Below are 18,083 nucleotides of genomic sequence, written 5' to 3' on the forward strand. Positions count from 1 at the left end.
ATAATGCTGTTATAAGTGTGTTTGCTTTACTATTATTACTAGCAAATTATGTGATGAAAATAAAATCAACTTGTGTAAAGTGTTAATGTTACACTAACACTAATATTATCAAGTTGGGGTACAAAATAATACATTCAAAATACCATTATGTTTCCTAAACACAAGTGTTCCACAATTGCACATTAAAAGCCTACAGGTGATCCAGGCAATAATGGAGAAACAAGATTTTTTTTTATTTTATTAATTCATTTTATCTAACAGTCTGGATGTAAACAGAATGTGACCCACAAGAGTTCTGGTACACATCTAGCACAGCCTACTGTGCATATTTGATATCAGATCTTAAGCACACTGTGCTACACACTGGACACTGACAGGAGGCAAGATGGGCTCCACTGCCACATATGATTTTGCCCTATGCACACAGTATAATAAGTCAAAGTGTATTGTGTACATTCACAATTGCACTTTTGCCTTTCTTCTTCAAAGGTATTCAAAGGCAACCAAATGCAGGGTTCTCCATCTCTAGAAAGTTGTGGTCATCATCCTGCTGAATGCCTTGATCTAATGTTTTTATTTGACGTTGCACATGCAGCACAGACAATATATTTTCATGAGTCGAGTCCGAGGGAAATAATTTATTCAATACAGAATGTTGAATAAACAACATAACTTGCTCATGTTTTCTTTGGGAAAAATTCTGTGTACATCAATCATAACTAGAAGGAGTGAAGTAAATGTACCATGACTACATTAGAATTTCTGGTTATGATAGAGAGGAAACAATGCACAAACATGAGTAATTTAAGGACGAAGTATAGACACTAGTAAGGCCACAATGTCCGGTCATATAGCATAACATAACATGCTAGGTTCTGAAGGAAAGGCAGTGCAGGAAGACGTAGGTCAGGAGGGGTCTTGCATCCTCCCCTTACATTCCAGTTCAAGTTTTAGTTTAAAGATTGCCAAAGTTAAAGTTTAAAAAAGCTGCAGAACAAAATTAGGCAAATATTCCACAGGAGTGCTCTGTAATCTAAAAAAGTTACTGGTATTTGAGGTTATAATGGGCAAGACTCCGACCTGATCATAACATGGTGGATTTAATCTCTTCAGGTGCAATCCAGCCATTTTCCCCCTTATGTGGCTTTGTCCTGTACTTTGTAAATTCCTCTGTGATTTCTAGAAGACTCTTTCCTTTGGTCTCAGGAAGGAAGAATCCAACGTATACAGCAGTGCAGACACACACAATCATAAATGGAATATAACAGTAGTGGCCAAGGCCTTGCTAGAATTAAAAAAAAAAGCAGTTGGTCAGGAGAAATGCAAATAGGCAATACATCAATATGTGTCAGAAAAGTCACTTTTCTTGTACCAAAAACTACAAGGATCAGTACATGAGACCTATATGGATATGATCAGGTGATAGAAGAAAAGTAGCTATAGATATGTAAAAGGATGTGTGTACATACAAAATAGCTAAACAGTCAGAGTACAGATGAGTTGTCTTGTTTAGCCAAAATGTATAAACAGCAGGGTGTGACTCAGGGGAGTACTTTAAACTGGTCGATTGCTTAAAAAGGATCAGGAGATATACCATGAAAACACAGTGGTGCCATAATGCCAGCCTCACCAATGTTAGGGTGATCATCATGATGGTCCTTGCCACTCTACACAATGTGGTCGATCTCCCCCAGTCTCATCAGACATATAAATGATATTGTGCGTATTTAAAAAAAAAAAAAAGGGAACCTATTTCCCCAAAAACTGCAATGCAAGCATATCACAAACACTGTAAATATTGGCCTCTAACTTTCTTCAACAAGTGGAATTATTACACAATTCCTAGCAAGTGTGTTGTCAATATATACTGTAGAATGATAAAATAGAGATGTAAAAATATAAATAAATTTTGCTCACCACAATGAAGGGAAATGCTAGCCCAACAACAAACAGATTTATCCAGATGAGAGAGCCGCAGATCATGTATGCAGCTGGGCGTGCCATCTGATCAAATATCTCTGCTGGCATAATTCCTGTGACCCCAGCTATTATTAACAAAAAAAATCAAAAAATTGGGATTAATGACCCAAGAAAAACACACTTTGAACAAAATCGTCTGATACATGCACACAAAAACATTTAGATTTTTTATATCTGATAACAAATTTTTTTTTACCTTGGCTGATTTAGGACAAACTAGAAAATATATGTGTCACATACTTTATTTACAAAGTATCTGCACATAAAGTACATGATATTGCACTCCTCCCCAGCCTAGGTACAGACACAAGATTTCTGTCAATGGAATCTGCTGCTGCAGATCACTAAATGACATTGGGAGAGTGCTGTACTGCTAGATTTTCACCTAAGATAAACACAATGGCCCTGATTTATTAAAGCTCTCCAAGGCTGCAGAAAATACACTATCATTAGCAAACCTGAGTGATCCAGGAAAAACGGAATGGATCTGGTCCAGAACTGAAAAATTTGCTAACAATTAGCAAATTACTTTTAGGAAATCCACTCCAGGTTTGCTGGATCACCCAGGCTCACTGATGAATGTTTATCTTCTCCAGCCTTAGAGAGCTTTAATAAAACAGACCCAATAGTTCATCTCAGGTGACAATCTGAACTTTTTGTACATAACTTTTCAGTGAAGGATCGGAACCCACTCATAAGGAAATTTTCCCAACAAGCTGGAACATCTCACTGCATGAAAATAACTGTCTCAAATTGGCATAGGCCCTGGTTATTTTTTTTCTTACAGTGCAGAAATGTCAAAATAATCAAAACTTGGAGTATAACTTTCCCTTATTGTGTCATCTATAGAAAGCCTAAGGCAAAAGTACAGACAAATTAAGTTATCTCATGCTTTATTTAATCTGTAAAGTAATAATTGGTAGGGCTGTGCTCTTTACCCAGGATGTTGTCTGTGTCTTAAAACACAGTGATCAAGTTAGAACACATTCTGGAAATATTATTGTTAATATTGAGAGGGGATGAATTTGCTTTATGTTCATAACACCATGAAATTAAGGATCTGCCATTTAAAAAACAGCATACACTAACATAGGGGGTCCCTCATTCTGCATACAATCTCCCTAATTGCAGCTGAATCTTGTTGAATAGGAACCCTTCATTAAGGGGAAACCTAAGAAATTTGAGTCCAGCATTCAAGTTTTTAAAGTTCCTGCATTTGACTGTGTTGTCAAAAGTAGTTGATTCAAGCTGTATAGGTTATAAACCAGAAATTCCATTCACTGCTTGATGTGAACAGAGTACAACAAATCCTGCATATAGGAATGTGTATATATTTATTATTATAATCCACACAAGAGCATTGCTCTATATCTTATTCTGCTCTGTGGTTTATCTCTCATCCAACCAAGCAAGATAAGCATCTCATCTGATCTATACCAAGATAGCAAAACCCCTCCACTCACTGCCCCTGATTCATCAAGCAGAATCGGATTATCGGTCGCGCATTTGTATTCGCGATCCGAAATCGTACGCCTATTGTGAAGGCTGGAATCCGGCTGGCAGTGAGGCGAGTGTACGCGCACACTCGAGTCCGGACCGCGGTAATCCGCGATCGATGGCCGCGCGTACTTTCGCGCTTCCAGCGAGCGCGGATTTTATTGATGAATCAGGGGCACTGTCTCTTATTGCTCACTTTTCAATACAGGGCACATAAACCTGTACACCTGTTGGCTGATACCTGGGAGTGAGTTGCGTAAGGAGAGATCTATGTGAGCACTGTAGGTCCATCGGCATTTGAGGGGTATGGGGAATTTGACCCTTTAAAGAACAGCAAGGAGGAATCTTAGGCAGCCTTTGACCATTTGTCTGTTTATAGTGGTCCACTGAATTTGGTGAGTTTATTCTGGCCTCTAAGGGGGATTGAGGAGAACGGGTGACATGAAATCACTATAAGTTTTGTCATATAAAGCAGTGTGGAAGTTTTTTGTATATTTATTTGTTTTGTTTTTTTATTTTGTTTATATATTTATGATTTTGTTTTATTTGTATTTTTAATTTTAGTGGCACTTATATTGAGGCACCTTCACATACCCCCAAATTGGCTGTAGTTTATAAATGGAAGCTCTTTTACTTGTATTGTGGTCTGAACCCTCTCCCTATTTTAGTACCTCTACTGGCTGAGCGGCAAGAAGAACCTTTACTGACCAAAGAAATGAACATGAGAATACCAAAATGTAGGTGTAAGAGTTGTCTCCTTGCGACAGTGAAGTCATAGGAAGTGAAAACATAAAGCATGAGCATAATTTAAGATCAGTGTATCAAAAGAACAGTTTCCTCCTGTTATAGTTTGAAGCCTGTCATCTACTTTTATAGCTCTGTATTTACCTGGACCAATGCCAAAGCTCAAGATGTAGGCAAATATGCAGACCATGCTAAGGTATGGCATCCAGCTGACCTTTTCCTGGAAAGAAAAAAATTAATTCCAAGTAATTATCAATGATTTCTTGCTTGTTGCCACAGCCTGAACAAAGGTCACAATATTTTGACCATTTGACAATACATTAATTTGCTGCATTACGAATCCTTTTGTGACACAGATCAAGTACCCACTACTCCATGTATAGTGGATGTGTGATCCTTCTTCCCACAGGACAGCACTTGTGAGTAGCAATTGGTTTAGTGTCCCCAGCTCTTAAAACTTATACAGACCCTTTTTTCCATACTACTGGCAGTAAAAAAGTGTTTGGGAAGTGATAGAAAAGTAAGTAGAAGATTCTGTCAATTTAAAGTAAACCCAGTGCTTTGCCCTGCTCAGGTTAGGCACATTTTTATTCACTCAGCAGTTTTCACATATGGAGGGTAGACCAAAGATACATTATTCTGTTTTTACAGTAAAGATAAAAATGTTTTAGAAAAGTAGAACTTATGAAATTGAGTTCGAAGAGTGACTAAACAAATTTAGTTACCCATGTTTTATTGATTTTATTTAATTTTATTTAACTTCCAGTTAACATGGTGCACAGCCCAACACCCCACGAGTTATGCATATGTATTTAGTCTCTAAAAGACTTCTACAACCCACGGCAACTTGTTTTCTTGAATAATGAAATGTATGTGTGATAATGAGTGGCAAAAAACCTGATAAAAACCCTATATGAAGAACCAGTACCTGCTGAGATAAAGCAACCATAAAAATGACAGCCCACACTGACATCAGACTATAGCCTCCCATCACTAGAGCCCGACGTCCAATGCGATCAATAAATAAAGTCTGTAAAATATGAAAATAGATGAATGCAAATAAAATGGCACAAACACTAAAAGCATTGTCACATCATATGTTTTTACAACACATTTCATATGAACAATCAAAGACCTGAACAAATTGATGTCAAATAAAACAATAAATAATTAAAAAATGTTTTTGTACACAAATACTCACACAGGTGAATGAAGTGATGAGCTCACAGCTCCCTGTGCCAATAACAACATATGGAATTTTCTCGGGAGGAATCCCAGCCTCATTAAATATGTAGGATGCATAAAAATACATCTAGAGAGACAAAACAATGAGGTAGCAATTAACTTGGGAGAAAGAACAAAGTATAACAAAGAAACAAAAAATATGATGAAAAAAGAAAACAGTGAAATATGGCAAAACACACACACATAGCTAGTAGTAATAGCCTAGTAATAGTAAACATAAACATAAGGCCTGATTTACTAAAGCTGATATGTTTATGCCATTACCTTGATGATGCTTGCACCATTTAGAAAAATAGTGCACAAAATAGTATCATTTCATTTTTTTTCCCAACATATAAACATTTTTTCACATTGTATTCAATTAGCAAATGCGTGAATTTACTCATGATTCATTCATTCGTTTTCTAATTGAGAACAATGTGAAATGCGTGTATTATTGGTAACATTTGGGTGAATCTTGGGGGACGGACCCTTAAGTTTACTCACTGGGTGCTTTACACAGACAGCAGACAGGCAGCACAGACACTGACTGTTATGTTTTTACATAGCCAGAGTTAGGAATGTGTCAAAGAAAAGAAAACAGGTGACAGCTGATCATACAAACCATAAAACTAATTCATACATTTTTAACTTACCGAATCATTTCCACACAGTTGCATAGCACTGCTGAGCACCACTATAGTAAGAAGTTGCCTTCGCAGTAAAGGATCCTGGACTAGACTAAGCATGTTCTTTGGCTTTTGACCTTTGATGGCTGCCTGCTCTTCAAGCATTTCCTCCATCTCACTACTGAGATCACAGTGTCCACGCAGTCGTTGTAATGCTGCAAGGAGAATAAATCGGAAGGCTTGGTAGATGCAAAGGAGATGTTTTTTTTTGGAGTAGCTAAATTACCTAGCATTTAAGAAGGGGTCCACAAGAAACTCACCAGAGACACATGAATCCCTATCCTTCAAATCTATTAACAAGTATCGAGGGCTCTCAGGAAGCCATGGAAGGACCAGAACTTGCAGTATGGCAGGAATTGCATTACTAGCTAGTAGAAAAGGCCAGGCCTCTTCACTGCCAAGTAACTCCCTAAAAGATGAAACACAACACATAGAAAAGACATTCAGCATTGTGGAAAATTTGTCTGGGTATGAATAAAATTCAGGTTATGCCAACCCAAACATATCAATGTTATAGACCTCTGACTTATATCTCTTAGAGATACCAGAGGTAAGATCTGTCCATCCAAGATCTAGATTTGTTTCTGCTCAATTACAGAGCTCCTACTGCTCCAGTTGCAAATTCATAATGTAAAAGAAATTTAATGGGACTGTATGGTAAGTGAATACACATATATTGTTTTAATGAAATATATGAAAGAGAGTTCTTGGTTAGGCTATTCTGACTGCCAGGGGTACCTGAAATATTGACATGCTGAGCAAAAACAAAATCCTCTAGGTAATATAGTAAACATATATATCTTTAAGTGAACTAATTTGCCTACTTGGACACACACAATTGAGGAACACACACACACGAAATGGAAATTTTAGTTATTTGATTGTTTGTAATCACAGTTGCACTATTGTATTACCTGATTCCTACCACTTGTCCCATCACCAATCCAAAGGCAGTAAAAACAGCAGAAGACAGAGCTACTGTACCACGGAGCTTCTTAGGGGCACTTTCTCCAAGGTACATAGGCTGGACATTCATGCTGACACCTGGAAAATTAGAAGGTTGTAAAATAACATTTTTTTTATTTACCTTACTATCCCATCTAAGGATCTGTGCCTAGAAACAGAGGATTTTTGTTATGTCTTGTTTTATGATAGTGGCTGTGAGGTTCAGAAATCACAATCAGTATGCGTGCATGGACATCCATGCTTGCATTTTTTTCCAGATTATACCTATTATAACAAACACAATGGTAGTGCATCTTTTTTAATTTTTTTTTAAATTATCTTTTATATTGTTTTTCTTACTTTTACAATGCATGCAGAGTACAAGCTCAAATTGTATTATGTTGTTTTTAGACTGTATTAAAAAAAGAACATGAGGAGTGACAAGAACAAGTGGATGTGTTAAGGTCATCCTGGGGCCACCCATTATTTATAGTGACATTTATATGTTGTAATAAGGGCAAAGACATTGCTTTTCAAATGAAAATGGAGTTATGCCTAATGCATTGTTCAGGGAAAAGCACACTATAAAGACTTAAAACTAAATAAATGTATGATCATATTATTAGCTGTTGGTGTGAGGAAAGTAGATGGTCCAAGAAAAGATTAATATTGTCACATAATATACACTGCTTGGCCAAAAGTCACACACTGTAATAAATTGTTGAATGCCTTTAGCTTTTATTACAGCATGCATTCACTGTGGTTTGTTTATCTAAGCTTATTAAATGTCTCAACATTTATTTCCATCAAGAGCTGCATTGATTTTGACCAAGATCTTGTATTGATAATAGAAGTAGTCAAACTGTTCCATAAGGTCTTCTCCAGCAAATCCCAAAGGTCTGAACTCTGACCCACAAACCACTCTTTAATGATTTGAGCCCAAATAATCTGGGCATTGTCATCTTGCTAAACCTGACCAAATGAAGCAATGCAGATCATAACACTGCTCCTATAATTTTGTATTAATAGCTTATGTCTTGAAGCTGCAAGCTTTGTGTTGGCATATTATTATCACTTTTTTTACACCTTTATATACCATGTCATAAATTAAAATAAAAAATACTCACCTGAATTCACCCCAGCTAATATTCTTCCCAGTATGATCATCTCAAAAGATTTGGCAAGCTGGCTGAAACCACAGAGGACTGCTGACAGGACTATGAAAATGTTATTGAAGAGCAGTGACTTCTTTCTATATAGAAAACATACTACTGCATGAGGAATATCATTTGGGAAATCACAGAATACACGATATACAGTTTGCAATGTCCTATATATTTAAATGCTGGTCTTTTTCTACCCAGTGGTGGGGTAGCAAATAAATGTTGAGTGTATGCTGCTGGGAAGGTATTGCTTTGTCCAGCATTTTACATTTATTTCCCAAAGTAAATCTCTAATATGAAATAATATATACTTACTTTTAAGTTTTTTAGCTTCTTAGTTAAAGTGTAGCATAACTAATACTTTAATGATTAAGTAAAACAGTAAATGTGTATGCATTTCATTCTAAATGGATCCATTTTCCTGGAGTTCTACTTAAGTTAAGCACAGAAAGGAGAACCCCTGTTTATGAGATCTCTACATAACAAAGCAAGCCCTTGCCATTTTTACTGTTAAAGGATGAAGCAGTGCTACTTAAAATGCTACATTACCTTCCTAGTTTGATGGCCATTGGGCCTGCAAGCAGTGCTCCTAAGAACCCACCCAGTGGGTACACAGATACTATTATGGACCATATTAGGGTGATAATCCAACTGTCCAACTCTGATCCACTGCGTTCCAGCAATGTTTCATTTACAAATTTTTGAATATGCTGTAATAGGAGTGAGAAGAACATATTAGGTATTGAGAAATAAACCTGTAAATAACTACTAGCACTAGTGTGATGTTTATTAAAAAACAACTGTGGTAGCAAACAGCAATTCCAAACACGGTTGAGCCTTTTCATGTCATTCAGTAATTTGAATAGTGTATATACATACAGTATATATACTGATTTGAGGTCCAGCATGGAGTATAGAGGGAGTCCTAATGGAAGGCCTGAACTTTAAGGAGACTGATTTGAGGTCTGCACAAAAGGGGATTTGATCAGGAAAGATGGGGGTTTGATTCCAATGTGGCATTGTTTCCTCCCACTTACTAATGACACCATGCAATTTATTTCTACTGGCCGACGAAAACAAACGTTTTTCTCCCTTATTTTTGAGGGAAATACTAATAGGATATGTGGGAGAGGGTATTTTCTTCCTCCCTGTCCCTAAGATTTATTTCTCCTAAAAACTACCCAGCGTAGGAGAGGATAGTGAAAAGCTCAAAATCCACAGGAAAAGTTGGGATCTACATATATATGTTACTATAACTAGGAAAACCCCTTTCTTTTTTAATTTTTTTTATTATATGTCCAGTTTATATTGCTGACATCTGTGATATATTTAGTTGAAACAACTAAAGTAAACATAGGAGTAAATTTTTAGAAGCTGAATACTCACAGTTGTGGGGGCATTGATTATAGTAAGATTATATCCATACTGAAAGGTACCCCCTATACCAGCAGCACACATGGTGAAAAGCAGCACCCATCCCTGAAACACAGTAAAGAAAAAGATGTAAATAAATTACAAGCATGCAATATTCCACCATATACCTGAACAAAAAATAAAATCCACTTGAGCAAAAAAAAAAAATACCATCTCTTAAATTGCACGCTTTAATCTTTTGATTCTAATGAATTTCACTGCAGGTTCCCTTTTATCCCTGTATTTATCTTGCTCTGCTCACCTAAGCCAAACATCAGATTTGATCTAAATACTTATCAGGTTGACATATGAGATCTGAACAGCATTGAATGGGGCTGCACTTTTCATGTGATTTTACTGAAACACTAATAAACATCTAATAAACTGCTACCTTTTTATAGGCATTCCAGATCTTTTGTGACCCTTAAAGTGTATCATTTGGATAAATATATATACCGTATATATATATATATATATATATATATATATATATATATATATATATATATATTGTGGGAATTAGCTTGACAAATGGTAGGCAACTAGCCGGACTGGATGCCATATCAGAGTTTTATTGGGAAAAAAACAACAACAAAATTGTCCCAAGAGGAAGGCTTAACGTCAGCTGGTGAACAAAATAAACACACAAGCACTTATGTTCAGCTGTCCCGTGTCTATACCAGTCCATTTTCAAATAGGCAGAAAAACTAGAGTCACCTTGTCTGTAGAGTCTTGTCTCTCTCTTTCTGTGGAACACTGTGGAGCTGAAAGCTCTCAAGCCCTCTCCATTAGGGTCTTTTCCTCTTCCTTACACAGACCACCTGTCTGTGTCTCCAAGCAGGGCTCCCTCACACAGAGCACCTGTCTGTGTCTCCAGCACAGTCACTCACACAGAACACCTGTCTGTGTCTCCAGCACAGTCAATCACACAGAGCACCTGTCTGTGTCTCCAGCACAGTCAAGTCACTCACACAGAGCACCTGTCTGTGTCTCCAGCACAGTCACTCACACAAAGCACCTGTCTGTGTCTCCAGCACAGTCACTCACACAGAGCACGAACAACTTGCAGAAGAAATCTTTTGCTAAACACAGCTGAGGTTGTGAGTGATCTTAAGGAGCGAGCTCTGCTTTGTTTGTGATTAACTCACATTGAGGTTTTTATACAGTAACTGACACCATGCTGCCTAATAATATGTTGAGACAAGCATCTGTTCCAATTGCATTTTGTAAAATAATGTAGCTGTTCTGACTTACATACAAATTCAACTTAAGAACAAACCTACAGTCCCTATTTCGTATGTAATCTGGGGACTACGTGTATGTAAATATATATTTGTTTTATATACTGCTGACCTTAACTAACCTTGCTAACACTGTCCTTAAATAAGAAAGCCAAAATTTTAGCGTTTCCCCAAATCTTGAGTAGAAATCAATATAGACACTTGTTCCGGGGACACCTAAAAGCTAGGCCCCTCCGTGGCACAAAGACAGCAATAACCTGTCAGGGATTTTTTTTTCTATCAGTTTTATTGAGTTTTCAAAAAACAGAACAATAAAATACATACAACATAGTCAAAACATAGCAGTGTTGGCCTCCGTTGGTAAATATATAAAAACAACCTATATTCAACATAGACCCTGAGAATCATATAAACTAAAAAATAGAAACCCTTATGGCTGGCAGGGATTTTAACTCTAATATATTCTATCCAAAACAATCAAACTTTTTAATTTAGCCAAACTTACAGAATGTCAGCCAGGTATAATTAAACTATGGTGGTGCTGTTTATATCTGAACCGAGAGCAATGGAGAAGCAGCATCTCATGCATGTTCATTAAGGCTTCCTTTCAGAAGGGAGGCTGAGAATATCCTCACCTAAACAGAAAAGCTTAACCAGCTTTTGTCATTAGGATACGTTCACTTTGAGACACTTTTAGGATTTAGAGTTCATTGACCGGTACATATAACAATCAGTTGACCTCCTTCTGACCTGTACATGACCTGTTTTAGGAAGGTTTTGCCATCCCATTGAATGCCAAACTTGTGAAGTGAACAGAATTTATCAACTTATTTTACTTCCTCCCTATCCTAGGCATTCATAAATACCTCCTGCTTAGACACATATTGAGAACTTTGCTATCTATTTCAGGATTTTGCAGTCAACCTAATGGGAAGAAAATGGCAGGACAATTCAAAAAGCATTAAAGCGGGTATATTCTTATGTCCCTGCTCCATTGCAGTCTTCGCCATCTACTTCTTTCTTCTCTTCCTCATTCTGAGCTTCAGCCATTTAGTCCCAGCAACAACAGGGGAAGCCAGGATCTGCTGGGTGTCCGGGCAAACAACCAACTAGCTAATTTTGACAGATAAGATGGCGATCAGGAAGGTAAGAATGGTTAATAGAGAAGGGACATTGCCTGTCCCTTTCTGCAATACGACCTGCCTGATGCAGAACTTTTGGAAGTTTAAAAATGCATTTGCCAACCATCCACTACACTAAAATTGCTAAATCTGGTAATTCTGACCTCAAATGACTGGCTAGCAAGAATGTGGTCAACTTACAAAAAAAAGGATTCAAGTTTTAAAAACTTACATCATTATCAAAACACAGTAAAGTGAAGAAATGTTTATGTTAACATTGAAACATATTTTATGTTTTATACATTATGACAGCTAAAATATAACAAGAAACAGATACATAGTATATAGTATATAAAATCACTTCATTACTAGAGCTTGGAAAAAATGTATTTCCCATGACCCTGGTATTAGGTTTAATCAAAATAGAAGCTGACTGGGAAAAATTGAAATAGAGCCAATGTAGTTAGGTAAAAAGATTAACAGAATATGATAATCCTGATGGCCAAACAGCTTTGCAATGTACAAAGCTCAAAGAAAAGTCAGATGCCAGGCAAAGCTTTACAGTACACATGCAGTATAAGGTTTTCCAAATTTCATTTCAGGTTTCATGATAAAAGTTTGAAAGTGGTAATGTTTTATTTGGAGATAAATTTACCAGATATTAATTTCTGTAATGAAATAGACAATTACTAGATTCATAATGACAAGACAGACATGTTCCAATGGTCAATGCCACATAACTCACGTAAAAAAGAGAAGTACAGAAGATGTGATTAAGGGACTTCAATGCTTTTAGTGTACCTGAATTCCTGACGTCTTTTCCTTGAAATAAAGGGGATTTGTTGGTTACTTTGTCCCTGTGAAAACCATTTCTTGAGACATTCCTTCTTCCTGTCTGTAGTCTGGCATCAAATCTACAAACAGCAGTAAAGTGGGAATATCTCAGGATCAGGAGTTCATAGGGGCAAAGTAGAATTATGTAGCTAATCTTCACAGGAGAAAGTGCTGGTGCCATGAAAGTAAAGAGAAATACATGAGCACTGATAGGGATGATGCTTCCACCCACCACATGGTATACCGCACCCTCAGGTCTGTATCCACAAGGCCCCTGCTAACTGCACGGACTGAAAAGATAGGTGGGAACAGGTGATGGACTGTGTTCTGTGAAGCTTTCTGCTAATAGGTGGAATAGGATTGTAAGCTCTTCAGGGTAGGGTCCTCTCTCCTGTGTCACTGTCTGTATTTGTCTGTCATTTACAACCCCTATTTAATGTACTGTGCTGCTTAATATGTTGCCGCTATAAAAATTCTGTTTGTTAATATTAATAATAATCATAATATTAATATTATTATTAATAATAGGGTGCAGGGTAAGTGCAAAAGTACTGTACAAAGAAATGTAATGGCTGCTGTCACAGGAAACAAGAAGAGAAGAGAAAACTGCAGAAAGGTTTATGGTATATAATCCTGGTAAGGGCAAATATGTCTCAAAGACATTTGAGTATGGTGGGGTCACCTAAAATTTAATGATAGCAGGCTTAAAGCGGAACTAAGCTGAGAAAAAAAATGTACACTTACCTTTAATCCTGCAGATCCCTCGATGGCTCTGGACCTTCCTGCGATCTGGTCCCACGTCGTCCTGGAATTCCTCATCGTCTTGGTGAAGAACCGCCGGATGTCGCCATCTTCAGTCTTCTCTTCTGTCTTCTTGGCACGTCACCCAATCTTGCACTGCGCAGGTGCGAGATCGGGTGACATAGCACTGCTGTAAAGGGGGAAAAAAAAGCCAATCTCACTGTGCATGTGTGGGATCAACATCTCTTTCCCTTAATAAACAAAATGCCCCTTGGACATGCGCAGAAGAGTCTCCAGGATGCGTGACGTAGGTATGCGCTCCCATTCAGTCTTGATCTCATTTAAAAAATAACTGAATTTTTTCCTTTACATATAAGGTTTGTCTACCCTTTTATGGAAAGTGAAACGTTGAGTTTAGGTACGCTTTAAGGTTCGAAGCTGCCTGTGCATGTCAGTGCCCAGAGAATTGGAATGTCACACAGCAGTCCCGTCACATAGTGGCCACAGTGGGGCTACAGGGGATCCTACAAGGTGGTGTTGTCACCTTACAAAAAGAAATGGAAGAAAGACAAAAAATTTCCTAAGAGAAAGTGCAAAGAATTGACAGTCTCTCCAGTGTATGTATTGTGATCACACTGGTTGCAGCCAACTCACATAAATAACAAAGTTCAGATCATTAAAGCGTACCTAAACTCAGAAATGTCACTTTACATAAAAGAGTAGACAACCCTTTTATGTAAGGTAAAAATTATGTTGTTTTTTTTAAGTGCAACATGCATTTTTAAAAAAAAAAAAAAAGGTGCAGCACCGCCCCCTAATTCTTGAAGGCCTAGGCATTCAGGCCTCCCGGGATACCTATGTTACGCATCCCGGGAGGCTCTTGGGTGCTCCTTCTGCTCATGCCCAAGTATCTCGAGCATGCACAGGAGCCTTTTCGCGCAAAGAAAAAAAAATTGCAGATCTCACTGCAGTTTTTTTTCATCCTACGTCATCTGATCTTATCCCCGGGTCAGGTGACGTAGAATGAAGAACCTGGAAGAAGAGACGACGTGATCGGACTGTCCTGCGGGTTTGAAGGTAAGTGTAATTTTTTTTTGTCAGTTTTCAGTTTAGTTCCTCTTTAAGTGGTCTAATTTGTCTTTTAGTTTCAACCATTATATAAATCCCAAGACTAGAAAAGCCGTCAAAGTTGATCTTTTACAAGGTAAATCAAGATTTGAATGTTTTTGTCAGACAAAAGTCTGGTACAGCGATTAGTTCAAAGGTGTTCATTGTGGATAGATGAATCGATCGGGAAAAAGTGCTGATCGGTTCATCAATCCACGCTACAGCTACATTCATTCATCTGTCACTGGAAAGTTCATTTCAGGTCAATCCACCGACCTCCATATGACCTCCATGTGACCTCCATGGGGCTTTAGTGCATCAAAACTGTAATAAAGTTCACAATGGCACCTTCATATTAGACATATTCACACTATAGGATTATGAAATAGGAGAAATTATGAGTTTTGGTAAAATGTTAATTGGTAGGAGAACATTTGGAGGTCCCAGTACACACAACGCGCATTCTATGCCCGCTACCCACGTGGTTACATTCAGGTCGCCTCAGGTTCTGTGACGTCATGACGCACAGACGTCAGCGGATTTGGATTACCTGGCCGTGTTGCTTTGTGTGTACTCGGTACTCCTCTTCGTCTCCGTCGTCCTCCATCCTTACGGAGAGTCAGCAGGCAGGAGGGCGGCTGTGTTTGTCGGTATGGAAGCCGGTGATAAGAAGGCTGGCTCAGTCACTGTGCCCGTGTGCAGTCTCCTCACTCTCCAGGCGGGCGGTGCTCAGCTCCTTCCTAGTAGCCCATCCCCCCTCCCCCATAATGCGGCAGTGTAGTGAGGAGCTGCAGGTGATCCATGGAACTGCGCCCTGATTGTTATTATAACTCACAAGATAACATAAGATGATACACAACAAGTGTCATTTATGTAATATATGGCAATGGAGATATGTAAAGTATGTAGTATTGTAACATTCATACCATTTATACACAAAGAGCTGAACCTGGGCGAGCAGCATGCCGGTCACTACTGAGCAGAGTGCAAGGAAAATGTTTTACTTATTTTTATTTTCTATATATCTTTCTGTATATCCCCATCATTATTATTAACTGTTTATAGCGCCAACATATTGTGCAGCGCTGTACAGTATGTGTAATCATGCTGAATACCTGATCAGAACCTTGTGATCAGCATAGTGTGTTCTATCACTACCAATCCCTAATGCCAATGTTACAGCTTCAGCCAGCAATGTATTCGCTATAGTGGCTGCGATGTGATCTGTCCTAGGTAAACTGTCCTGTCCAAAGGATGTGGTCGGTGGCTTTGGCTGGTGCATCCCCCCAGTGGGGTCCTTCTCCTGACCCTGCTTGGGGGGGGCACCGGCCAGAGCTGCAGACCACCAGTTGGCGACCACTGATTGGGTGCATAATAAATTGTGCAGTGATAAATCAAAATATCCAAGTTTCTTAGCTATACTTAATTGTTTTACCTATAAAATGTTTTTTTCCAAACTGAGAAACTAAAAATAGCACTGAAAGCAGCTATAAAGGTCAGGGTTTATTTGTATTAAAGCTCTTTTACTAAATGTTAAGAACATGTCATAGTTTAAAGCGGAATAAAGCCACAGGACTCCCCTATCTGCATTCCCTTTGCTGGGATGCCTGCACAGGAGTTCATCCATCCCTGGCACACACAAGGGAATCTGGGATCCCTGATGCTGTCCATGCACAGTTTAGCGTTTTACAAATTCCCAGAGTGATGATCAGGTCAGGCCTGTTGTTGCAGAAGGGACATTGCCTCTCCCTTTCTGCAGTAACCACCTGCCTGATCCTTTATTTTGTAATATTGTTCCATTTTAATGTCAATAGTCCCAGTTTAATGTGTATCTTTATTATTAAAAATATTGTTTTAGGATCTCCACCCTAGTGTTTTGACAGCAATTCCCACCTTCAGCTATGTAATTCGAGGGTTTAAAACTCCTCCAGACTTTCTGACACCAAGGATAAGTTTATGTTAAAATAACTGGGTTATTCAACACATTTCAGACCCCCTGTTCTCTGAGAATCAACATCAGCAGTGTCATGTTCCGTGGGTTTTGGATTATGGTGTTTGTGCTGTGCGGATATAAATGCTGGGATATTTTCCTGATAAGAACTGATAAAGCTTCTCAAAAAAGCTGCAAAACATCTTCAACATTTCAAGAACAAGTCCAGCTGAATATGGCTAACTGCTACTAAATATACAATGACCTTAAAGTAGAGAACCTTGACAGAAAGTTTATGCTGTGGTGTAAATTGGTGCAGTTTCCCTTTTCTTACCATCCAAGTGAGAAGAAATCTCCACAAGTTCCCCTCTTATGCAGGTGTCCCTGGAACAGAGGGCCTAATTGGAATATTTATTAGAACTAGAAAACTATCTGTACCTAAATTCAAATGCCTTTCGTATTTATACAACATACAAGGTTCTAGCAGAAACGCAATCACATGATAACACACAAAATCCTAAACTATTTCTGCACATTTCTATGCACACTTACATGCTGTTAGCATAAAAAGGGTTTCTTGGTTTGCGTACCCTAAATAAACCTGTATTGCAATAAATGTGAACCAGGAATCCTTGCAAAGGTTTGGCAGGAATATGCAAAGATGTATAGCAGAGTTCTGAGAATATCTTCAGTATTCCCACTGGAAGATTTACACTCATGTTTTGTTCTTATGATAACAATGTTTTTTTGGATTTCCCATCATTTGGTCATGGAGATCAGCATCCAATATGTAGCCAGGTAAAATCCAACTATATAGTAGAATCAAATTCTACTATATATATCCAACTATAATAGAATCAAATTGAATCTGCTATGACAGCTTGGATTTTGGCAAAATCCAGAAAAACGTGTTTTCGAAAAATATAAAAAAAAGTGTGGGGCCCCCTCAGACCCTTTAATATGCTTGGGACCTTCATGGAAATGGGTACATCAACCTCCCTTATCCCCTATTAATAAAAAGGTCCCCTGGAATTTAAACAAAAAAAACAAACAAAAATGAACAAAATGTAGCCCCCATTCCTATGGATAAACCAGACTCCTTCCTTTCCCAAACATTGACACAGGTCATTAAAAGCTAAAGCATTTTTCTTCTAGTAAAATGTGTGCCTAGTATAAAATTTGTACAACTTGATTCTACCAGAATTCAAAAATGGTCAAATTCAACAGATTAAAAGTATGTAGGCATACATTCCTGTAATATGTGCCCATGGAGTTTAAAGTCCTCAGACCTCTTGATTCTACTGTAAATCCACCTAAAAGGGTTAAGTAAACCTTTACCTTAATCCTTTAATGCAGTTGGCACAAACGTTGAATCAAATCAAATTTTGAGAAATTCATTGGGAATGACAAAATATCTTTCAGGAGATAATTTCCAACAAACTCATTTTTAGCAA

At 38.0% G+C, this 18,083-nt stretch overlaps 1 protein-coding gene across 2 annotated transcripts; it reads right to left on the reverse strand.

Annotated features, from left to right (window-relative positions):
- Positions 1-248: 248 nt before the first annotated feature.
- Positions 249-15,442, reverse strand: SLC2A11 (solute carrier family 2 member 11). Of its 2 annotated transcripts, XM_072415608.1 has the most exons (12): positions 15,250-15,442; positions 9,629-9,721; positions 8,792-8,952; positions 8,207-8,331; positions 7,049-7,178; positions 6,395-6,543; positions 6,102-6,289; positions 5,423-5,533; positions 5,150-5,251; positions 4,366-4,441; positions 1,918-2,045; positions 249-1,285 (listed from the first exon to the last, which is right to left on the reverse strand). In XM_072415608.1, exons 1-12 carry the CDS (start codon positions 15,304-15,306, stop codon positions 1,085-1,087), a joined length of 1,521 nt encoding a protein of 506 aa, XP_072271709.1. In that variant the 5' UTR covers positions 15,307-15,442; the 3' UTR covers positions 249-1,084. The 2 variants fall into 2 exon arrangements, with proteins under 2 accessions (XP_072271709.1, XP_072271710.1); XM_072415609.1 differs by lacking the exon at positions 8,792-8,952 and having other exon boundaries at positions 15,250-15,264.
- Between the last annotated feature and the right edge of the window lie 2,641 nt (positions 15,443-18,083).

Source organism: Pyxicephalus adspersus, chromosome 6 (genome assembly GCF_032062135.1).
Source record: "Pyxicephalus adspersus chromosome 6, UCB_Pads_2.0, whole genome shotgun sequence".
In the NCBI taxonomy this organism is placed as follows: domain Eukaryota; kingdom Metazoa; phylum Chordata; class Amphibia; order Anura; family Pyxicephalidae; genus Pyxicephalus; species Pyxicephalus adspersus.

Excerpts from the sequence above, each read along its gene's own strand:
- SLC2A11 (XM_072415608.1), bottom strand. The coding sequence starts at position 15,306 with ATGGAGGACGACGGAGACGAAGAGGAGTACCGAGTACACACAAAGCAA. Across the intron at positions 6,290-6,394 it reads TAGGGATTCATGTGTCTCTG|CATTACAACGACTGCGTGGA; the intron begins GTGAGTTTCTTG and ends TTCTCCTTGCAG. Across the intron at positions 5,252-5,422 it reads TCATCACTTCATTCACCTGT|ACTTTATTTATTGATCGCAT; the intron begins GTGAGTATTTGT and ends CATATTTTACAG.